This window comes from Acanthisitta chloris, unplaced genomic scaffold (assembly GCF_000695815.1).
Source record: "Acanthisitta chloris isolate BGI_N310 unplaced genomic scaffold, ASM69581v1 scaffold26305, whole genome shotgun sequence".
Taxonomy (NCBI): domain Eukaryota; kingdom Metazoa; phylum Chordata; class Aves; order Passeriformes; family Acanthisittidae; genus Acanthisitta; species Acanthisitta chloris.
The window spans coordinates 25,285-35,803 of NW_008673542.1; the positions used below are offsets into that span (position 1 = coordinate 25,285).

A 10,519-nucleotide genomic window follows, 5' to 3' on the forward strand; every position below is an offset into this window, starting at 1 on the left:
TGAGGGGATGGCTCTGTTTAAATGGAACAGGCTTCAGTTCTAGTCTCTGCCTACGTTTCTCTTCCCTTTTCCCGTTATGGCAGCACTTTAATCTTGCAGGGCAGCTTTCCTGTTCTCAGAGTGAGCAGCAGAGGGCCTGAGGACATGCCTTTTAAAGCTTTGTGTAGTCAAGACTTTCAAACGTACCAAATGTACCAGCAAGAATAAATCAGTTGTGCTACTCAGCACACATTACATACAGCCATGAGAGTTGTTAATCAAGCTATTAATTACTTCTAGAATCCTAAGGAACATAGAGTTGTTCTGTCGGTGCAGTTTTAATACTCAGGATTAATAACACTGATTCTAAAAAGCTTCTGAATAAAACTATCAGTTTACAGCTGGAAAAGGAATAGTTTAAGAGGTCAAGTGCAGTTCACCTGCATGTTCACACCTTTAAGCTACTCTTACAGCTCAGATTAGCAACTTAGCTACACAGACTTTTCACAATAATATTAAAATTTACACAGCTCGTAACTTTCAGAAGAGATTAGGTACTAACCATGGGCAAGTAAAACACCTTTTTTCCTCAGGCCAACCAAAAACTAGTAAAATTGTCCCCTATTTTGTTCAGACAAGTACACATTCTGTTGGTGTCCTGACTGTGTTTGTATCCACAAGTGTGACTCAGGAAAACTTTCCCCTGTGACTTCAAACAGGCTCATCAGGGATCTCAGTTACTTCATCTCTACAAGAGGAATATTATTTATTTTTCTTGCAATGCCTGGATGAAATAAATAAATGTACTAGCAAGGGAACTTCTTGGCTGATAGTGACACAGTGTTGTAAAGTTTTGTTCTGAGGCATTAAAACATATTTAGTGGAATTTTACCAGGGGTAATTCTTTTTAAAGATACTTTCACACATGGCTTTGTGCAGAACCAATCTGTCATCATCACTGCTAGTTTTATTAATAAACAGCTTGGAAAGAAAGAACATAAGGCAAAACTGGGAAAGGTTGAGCATATTTATTTGGTAGGAAACCACTACAAACAAATTGTTCAAGCTGTTAACAGCTGTCACTGTTTCTATTTTCTGGTCTTGTAAACAAATACCTCAAAATCTGCATTATACCTTACCCTGTCTTCTTATTTTCTTTTGGCTAAACAGCAAGTGTTTGCCTCTCACAAGATGGCTATGATCAGAAAACAGAAGGATGGATGAGATCCAAATCACTAGCTGAAGGAGCAGAAAGGCCAAGCTCAGGAAGTGACAGGAACACAGAAAGGCTAAATAACAATACAAAATCTGGCTGAGACAACAGAGACAGCAGAGCCTCACAGCAGGTAGCAGCTGGAGGCCTTGAGCAACTAAATCCAAGGAACAGACAGAGCTCTGCACCCCTTTTCTGGACTTCTACAAGCAGAAGTTTAACTACTGAGAGCACCCTCAGCTTTTTTCTCCCTAAAACCTTTACTATTTCAAACCCCAAGGCATCCCTTGGAACACTGCAGAACTGCTGCTCAAACAGCAAGAAAGATTCTCTCAGTTTCCTGCCTAACCTCCCCCATGGCCAGTTTGTACATACTCACTCTTGTGCCAATATTATTCTTTAGCTTGATTAGTTCTCCTCCCTTGCTGGCATTTTGTGTGTGATGCATTTACACACAGGAATGGCAACCACTCATGTAATTTAATTAAAGCCCACACTTGCTGTAGAACAGACACTCAGTTTCTGTAACTACCCTAGTAGCCTCTTCTGCATGTGAATACAGACACTTGGAGTGCTATATAATATTCTGGAAAGGGTTTAATTAACTACATGAATGCTTCCCAGCTCTAGCTGAAGCACTTCATGCTTTCTAGGACCATTTGTGTCTTCTTTATAGGTGTGTATCACACCATTTGCTCAGACATCCTGTGACTACCTGGCCTATTACTCCTCTCACTAGAAAATTGATTATTAGGCTTTTCCTTTTTATGCTAAGACCTTTAGTGAAGTATTAAGAGCAGGCTCACAAACCCCCTTTAAGAGACACAAGAACAGCCACACTAAGTCAGAACACAGGCTTGGCACCCTGTCTCCAATGGGCAGACACCTCAAGATGACTAAGAACAGAGCAAACATATAAATAATTGCCCTTAACATTCTCATAGCATCTATTTTTGGTTTGGTGACTTCCTGAGACAGATGTGGTTGCTCAAATTGTATTTAGTAACCTCCAATAGATTTCTCTTCCACAAATTTATCCAATCTCCCCTTAGGGGGATAAGCTATTAGCAGCCACACATCCTTCAGAAAGTAGTTCCAGGCATCCAGTGCCCCCTGTGCAAGGAGCAACCTCTTTTTGTTTCCTTGGAACTGGGCCTTAACCTATTACTGTACCCTAGAGCCTGTATTGGGAGGGTGTGTGTGGGTGTCAAACCTTATTTTAACCTCTCTGTGTCACAGATTTTGTAATATCCATCAATCCTCATGTCAGCCTTCTCTCTTCCAAACTGAAGAGTCCTAGTTTACTTAGCAATCTCCAATGGAAGCTGTATCACATCTTTGATCACTGTTTCCCTTTGATTCTTTTCCAGCTCTTTTATATCTGCCATATCCTCTCTGACAGGGACCAGAACTACACTCACGTTCACGACATGGGCAAAGCTTGGATATATACAGAGGCACAACAAGGGACTCTTTTAAAATTCTCTGCTCCTTTTCCTATCAATCCTAAACTCTGATTTGCCTTTAGACTGCTGCTCAGCATTTAGGTGATTTTTTTACAGACTTGCCTTCCAGATAAATATTCCTCTTTTCCACATCTCCCCATTGTCCTATTGCTGATCCATATTCCAATTTTTGCACCAAGCCACATCTTCTCCAACTGAGAGAATGAATTCCAGTGTTAAGCCAGACAAATTAGACCCATGTCATTTTCAGTCTCCAATAAAGAGCTTTGCAAACAGTGGTCTGTGGGCTACAACTGCTACATTTCAAGCCAGAAAAAGTACCTGGGAAAAAGTGAGTTCTATTGGAAAAATACAGAAAGACCTACAAACCAAAAAAAGTCACTGAGCTAGAAAATTAATTCTTTGTCTTACTTACAGTAGTGCTCCCTCTCCCAGCTGATAAAAGACATCGGAGGGACACACTCAAAGGGTTTAGGTAGTAGGATAAACACAGTAATGAGCTACTCTGGAAAACAACAGTTACAAAAGACAAACACTGAAAAGGCTCTGCACAGAAAGAGCAATTTCTAAACCACCGAACACCCCTGTAACATAGCCACAAATCTCCTCTGCTCTGTAGTGAAGAGCTGAGCACCTCACAGGTTCTGTGGTGCTGAATGCTCATTTTCTGCTGCAGTGCAGGTCTCAGTTTTGGACCACAGCACTGAGAATAGCAGTGATATAGTACTGCACAAAGAACAAATCAGCACTACAGTCTCATTCACTGTATTTTGATATTAGGATTTTGCACCTTCTTTCTGGATTCAGGCTATGACTGGCAGCTAAAAACAAAGTACAAGTCACTTTCTCAAATACAAGGAGCTTGCTCACCACATGAAATAGTTCTGCCCTCCAAAACCTTTGTACTTTTTCTGAGCTTGGACCTCATTATTCACAATGTATCAACATCAACACACAAAAAAGTACATCCTGTTAGGCAACTATCTGTCAATTCTGTTATCATTTATGTGGATAACTCCTACCTGGAACTACAGGAAGAAGAGCTTTCTCCTATCCCTGTTTGTCTTTAGTGCACATGAACCACTTTCTGCATGCTGCCAATTTTCCAGCTATTCCCCGACCACTTTTATTGGTCCTTGATGCAAAAAATAGAAGAGAGAAAATATTTTTTGGAAAACAGAATACTTGATTGGGAAAAAAAAGAAGTTAAAAGTGGCACTTAAAGCTGATGTTAGCATTTTTAAATCTTCTTGGCTTTCTGGATGATTAGCCTCCTTAAAGAAACGTTTGCACACTCTTGTCATGCAAACTGAGTTCAGTGCAGACAGAGCCTCTCTGGTAAAGTCACAGCACAAAGCAAATCAGCAACTCTGCTACTGCAAGTTGTGCTTCATGTACACAAGCATCACCTCATCTATTACAGGTATTTTAGAGATGTACACCATGTGTTGTCTCTGGCATCCAAGGCACATTTTTGGGATGAGTTTAATTCTCACCTAGATGTCTCCAGCATATGTCTCAACCATTTCTGCAATGTCTGTGTGTGGAGTACAGTGCACAGCAGTGAGAGCTCAGGGTGACTCTGACCAGGAAATTGCAAGGCAGATCAGCAGGACCAATAGGCAATGAACACCACACTCATATTGGTTCTGAGAGCCAAGCTACAATTTCTTCCCACTGCTACACATGGTGGCAGAGATCAGCTTTATATACAGAGCCTGCTGTAGTCACTTCAAACTCAACATGTTTTAGTCACATATTGCTGACATTTATCAGAGAACTTCCTTCTTCTGAAGAGTAAGACCCAGAGCTCCATGAACACCAGGCACACCAGCCTAACTGCAGCTAGGAAGCAAGGAATGCAGGAATTCCTCCCCTCCCACATGGGGAAGCCACATGCACCTTGCTCCTAGCCAGTGCAAAGGCAGTGGCCATGCCAGTGCACCCACATGATTTGTAATGAGTGGGAGAATTTGCAATGCAGATTCTGCCCAACTTAACCAACTTCCACCATGTAAATCTCTGCACTTTCCCTAGGTCAGAAGTCTACAGAGGGAGAAGAATTTTTGCTCAACCCACATCAGAAGACAACACATTCTGTGTTTGGTTTGAGGGTTTCTGGGAGAGCAGAAAGGTTCTTCTTGCTTGATTACCCTTTCACCACTTACAGGTGTACTTCAGGGACAGGCTTAATGCACCATCTAATCTGCAGCCCTTCCTTTGTTGCTTAGCACAGGGATCAGCATTGTCATCTACATTTCTGACAAAAACAGCTCAAACTGTCCACAAAATTCCTCCAGCAACACTGACAGGCAGGAACTGACTGCCCTGAGAGTTTGATATGAAAGAGCAAAGACCCATCAAACTGCACAAAGTCAGATTTTTACTCTGGTATTAAAGCTAAGGGAATGTGAGCTTACATATGGTCTGTCTAACATAAGACAGAGCATAATTTTCTTTCTTTTTACTTTTCCTTTTCTTCAATTTTTGTGGGAGGGGTAGCTGGTCTGATGCCATCAGAGAGTTTCCAGGCACGCAGGGCTGAGTTATGACCCACCTGCTCCTCGTGGCCTATTAATATCAGGTTTAAGAGAAACACTCTCTCAGATGAAACAAAAAGCTTCCCCATTTGGCAACCAGGTGAAATTTGTGCTTGGCTCCTGAACACCACCTCGTCTTAAAGAAGGAAAGTTAGAGGAAAGCCTTGGGGTGTGCACAGCTAAACCATTAAATCACAAGACTCCTTTCCTACCCTCTCATTCATCTCTAGTGTGACATCTCTCTTGCTGCTCCCTGCACAGGGATGGAGACTTACTGGTGATGAAGTGTGACAACTCAACACCATGAACTAGTAACTGTGGACAGATGCAGCTTGTAGCAACCACCCAGCCTTGTCTAAGCACAGGGATGTGCCAGAGTCTCCTGCTGCACAGCCTTGCAGTTAGAACAACTACAACTTGCCTACAACATAACAATTTGTACATGAGGGAGATATGGCTGCCAGTTCCTGTATCAAACCAGTCTGACCCACCCCATCTCCTCCTCACTCAGCCTGAAGCCTGTCACACCTAACAAGGCCATGGGAAAGAAATTACACCACATTCATAAAACCAGACATATTCCCAATCAAGCCAGGAGGTGGCACGGGGACAGTATTTTACTTCTGCTGCTGAGCTGCTGGAGCTCAGCTCTGCTCCTAAATTTCACAGGGCATCAGTGCTTCTGACAGGAAGAAGCTGCCATTCCCACAAGGCAGATGCAGTCCTGGGACTCAGCTGAACATACTCAGCCAAAGTGCACTGAGAGTTGCAAACCAAAGCTCTGAGTCTTCTTCAGAGAATGCACTCTACAGCTGTGAGGGCTGGATGGCACCTGCTTATTTCCACTCAGGCTGACAAAGGCACAAAAGAAGTCTGTGTGAAGGAAGAGTTCTCTGCTGAGGAATAGAATGACAAGCCTATTTCCATGCTTAAGGCTGCAAAGCTGCTCAAACGGATACAATGAGAGATCTGTGCACTTTGGCACAGTGAAGAATTGAGTTTCAGATCATAAAAATCTATAAAAATGCATATTTGAACTAAACTGGTATTGACTCAGCACCAAAATAGCCTGAGGGTTACACCTGCATACTCAAATTAATTTTCAAGTGCCTCTTTTGCTGTGCAGGGTATCTTATGTTACAGTTGTACCACACTTATATAACCTACTCGAAATGTATTTCCCCTTGTTTGGAGTAACAACTTTCTGGAGATGTCTCATAAAGTCCAATTTGGGAAGAAATTAAAGGCAAGAGCCTTCCCCACATACTGCTTCCTGACTGCCACACAGAACACCTGCTGGGCTGAGATCAAGCAGGTCTCTGCTGATTACAGAGCACAGGTTAAAATGCATTGAGCTGTTAATAAATGCAGGCTTATATAAAGCCTTTTAATGTCTTCATCAGAGACTGCTCTATATGCTTACTGGGAAGTGCTTTTCTATGGATCTTATTGACACTGCAGTAGATGCACGTTCAGAGTGACACAGTCAAACAGCACACACACAACCAGGGGGGCTAGGCACGAGTGCTCACCTTGTGTCTGTCCCAAGGGATGTTATACTATAGGGTTACCAGTTTTGACAAATGCATCTTCCTGAAGACATCCAGCAATTGTGCCTCTACTCCCTCCCACACACACCACCAGTCTACCCAGCACTTCGCTGCCCTCACTATTCTCTGCTGCAATTCAAGCTTTTACTTCTTGTCCTAAACATCATGGAGATCAATAACAGGCTGCTCCCTTCCTCACTGAAGTCTCTTATAAGCTCACCTCAAAGTCTCTTCTTCATGTGAAACACAGTTATTTCAATCAGTACTCCACGGCAGGATTTCGGAGCCTCTAATCATTCTCACTGCCTTCCTCTGGATTCTCTCCAGTTGACCCAAATCTTTCATAAAGAATTTAGTACAGCAGTCCACCTACAGCCACTTCAAGCCTGAACCAGGCATAAGGATGACTTCTAAAGTCCTGCAGGACAACAAGCTACATAATTTGACACCAGGTTATGTTTGGACAAATATTAGGAACTGATTAAGATCTTTATTCCAGTAAAACTGGAAGCATTGTGCTATGAAAACAGGAGCAGTATGTATATGCTACACACATTATCCAAGACAATGTTCTCACTTAAGCAAACTACAAAATTACTGTGTGAAAAGTACACTGTCTATCCAGGAATGAGCAGTACTAAGCCATTATCTCTCAGTTAGGAGCTGGAGAGGTATGCACAAGAATCAGAGCAGCCAAGTGCCATCCTGAAACACCTTTCTCCAAGAGCTCTCACCAGGCCATTCTGCCTTTCTGATGGGTTAGATGCTTCATCTAGTTTTTCCTGAGATGAAGCTTCCAGACCGTGGTCAAACAGCAGCTATAGATCACTTCAAATTATAAAGAGCCCCAAATCAGCCCAGATTAGTTATATTACTAAAGGTCACTTCCATCCTCTGACAATGGTTTTAAAAAGAGTTTGAGGACAACTGGCTGCACTTCTCCAGCTTAAGGTTTCCTATTTTACAAGCCATGAAATTCCTATAACCTAAAACTATAAACCAAAATTCTGTTCTTTGTACTTACCCTTCTCTTTGGTACTCCTCATCCAAATTTGACAAAAGCTGGGACCCAGCCACGGACAGATCAAGTGCAGCCAAAGGTAGATCACGGTAAGCAAAGTTAACAAGCTGTACAGGAGCAATGCTTTTGGTCTCTTCTTCCACTTGTTGTGAAATTATCTCAACTTCTGAAACACCACCTTCAATTGTAGGCCTGGAAATGTAATAAGCACACATAGACACATAAATATAAACAAGCAAGCAAGGAAAAGTTAGAGACAAGAACTTCACAGAAACCTGAAGAGCCACCAACATAACAGGCCTCTGCAAGGTTGCTAAGGGAGGTGCCTCCACTGAGGAGACAGACCAAATCTCTCCAAATTTCTTTTTCCTAATCTCACTGTGATCAACAGAAACCTCACAAGGAGAACAGCATTTCACTCTGCTGAATCTGCTTCAAAAGCACTAAATATAAACAAATACACAAAAAATGCATGAAGCCAAACCCAAAATATTTATGCAAACCAGAAGGAAGGCATGTAACTATGCCAACTAACAACTCACTGCTTGGGGAGTGAGGCCAGCGAGCAACGAATAGCTGAGCTTATTAATCAGGATACACAAATCAGCTGTTAATTAATGGATGCAGTTTGACCCTTCTCCCACTGCAGATTTGAATATTGATTCAAAGGGCTTTGATGGATGGCAGTTTTGTTTCATCTAACTAGAAAGGATCATTCTGTTACAAGTCATTTCAAAATAGTTCTGAAAGGAGAACAAAGATTCAGAAGAATTATGAACTCCTCCATAAAGATTATCTTAACTCTCCTTATGCACAGCTTCTAAATCTGGTCATGTATTCTTACACCAGCCCACTAACACTAATGGAAACTCCGTGCAGGTAAAAACAGTCTGACAATGTATGTATGTGTCTTCCACATTTATAACAAGATACTACTTAGCTAGAAACTCTGTCAGCTGGCACAGTGTCTAGTGCATGGGAAGGATGACTGCACTGCAGGACAAAGCTTGTGTGTCAAGGGCTGACCCTTTGCAGTATCCAGGGAAAGCTGCTTGCTCTGTTTGATTCACAGCAGGTGCAAGCACAACCTTCCCCAGCTTTCCTCCAGGAGAGCCTGTTAACTTCTGAAGAAATCTCAGGCTGCTGTCAGAGGTTTTCAACAGCAGGTGTGAAGATACCTTTTTTCCATAGGGATGTGGTTAACAAGTTCTTGGCACCCAACTTCCCTCTGCCATTTGACTGCAAAAATTGCATTGGTCATTTTGTTTCAAAGAAGCTTATTAAAATCTTCAAACTGTTTAAGCAGCAGTTCTTTTTTATTCCCCTCTAAAAAATGAACAGTTTACAAGAGTACTTAACTGATACATCTTGTATACAGGTATCATCTAAGGATGTGGGTGGAAGTTTCTCTTGGTCAGAGCCTCACTATTAGCCTAACCCTTTCAGATGGAAGACATTATTGCCAAGTTAAGAGGAGCAAACTGCTGCCAGTGTTACACAAGTAAGTAATTTTGAAAACCAGAAAATGCTGCTATACCTCAAGTATTTGGCAGGGAAAGGCTGCAGCTGTGTCATACCATGGCAGAAAGTAGAGGTAAAAGGAAGTGCTATTTGAACAACCTAAAGGCTTCTTTGATTTTAGTCTTTATGTAACTAATAATGGAAGGTAATGAGATTCTTTGATTTCCAACAGAACTGTATTCCTCTGTAAACAATCTGAAATCAGAAGCCCGGAGGTAGGAGCTAATTTTAGCAAGAAATTTCTTTCATTTTCACCTTGACTACCATCCTGTGCACATTTACCTTTCTAAGTCCAAGTCAGTTCAGGTTTGCATGAAAGAGCATACAATGATCCAATTTCCAGCATTATGAAGGAAAAAGAAAATGGGTTGGTGCAGCCTTCCCTCTCCCAACAGTATTTAGCTTCTGTATTCTTAGACAGACTAAATGACAGACATGGTCTGGTTTGATTGAAAAGGAGAACAGACTAATGTTGGCAGACAGCTTTGGACAGGTTTGGTGGCAGGAAAGAAGATGTGAAAATAACAGGACATACTAGTTTTCAGGCTCTGGTTGTTAGCAACACATCAGACATGCTTACAGCATTCATGGTTCTTCTGCTAATTCACACTCTTCACACAACTACCAAACCCTACTACTCACAACTTTTGCTTCCAGCAATAACCTGCTCCCTTCCACTGAAAGGAAGTTATAACTATCCTCACGTGGTACTTACTGAGGATTGGTCATGTTGGAGGATGCAACCGAATCAGCAGTGGTTCCAATATTGAACTGATTCCAGCTGCTCTGCATACAAGGTCTAGCCTTGAGAAATTAGGTCTCTGTGATAAGCAAAACAGAGTTATCTAAAACACAGCTGAAAGAAATCCAAAGGGTTACACTGACATTTGTTGTCATGTTGCAAGTTTGTCTAATAATTTTATTTCCTCCCATGATTCTTTCTCAAAGTGTTTTTATTCCAGGTGAATTCCTCCATATTATGGAAGCTGTAAAGTTACGGTGCATTCACTTATACACACAGACATACACACACTTCCACAGGAACACAGGTCTGTGTTTACATCACTAGACTGTTGAGAAAGACAATCAAGAGCAGAGGGGGAAGTGAATTCTCAAAGAAAGCTCATGGCTTCAGGATCATAAGTTCTGCTGGAAGCCAAACGATTTTCTACAGTTTAACATACATTGTAGTGATGAGCATTAGCTTTGTCAACCAAGTTTGGGGGTTG

General features: G+C 41.8%; 1 protein-coding gene across 1 annotated transcript in view; it reads right to left on the bottom strand.

The window, feature by feature from the left end:
• LOC103802525 (chromosome unknown open reading frame, human C15orf27) overlaps positions 1–10,019 on the bottom strand; it is a gene marked incomplete at its 3' end in the record, with an annotated part of 28,682 nt that extends 18,663 nt beyond the window's left edge. Inside the window, exons 1-2 of the mRNA XM_009075008.1 lie at positions 10,006–10,019; positions 7,773–7,961 (exon numbers count right to left, since the gene is read on the bottom strand). Of these exons, the coding sequence (XP_009073256.1) occupies positions 7,773–7,961; positions 10,006–10,019 (203 nt within the window). The remainder of the gene's footprint in view (positions 1–7,772; positions 7,962–10,005) is intronic.
• Between the last annotated feature and the right edge of the window lie 500 nt (positions 10,020–10,519).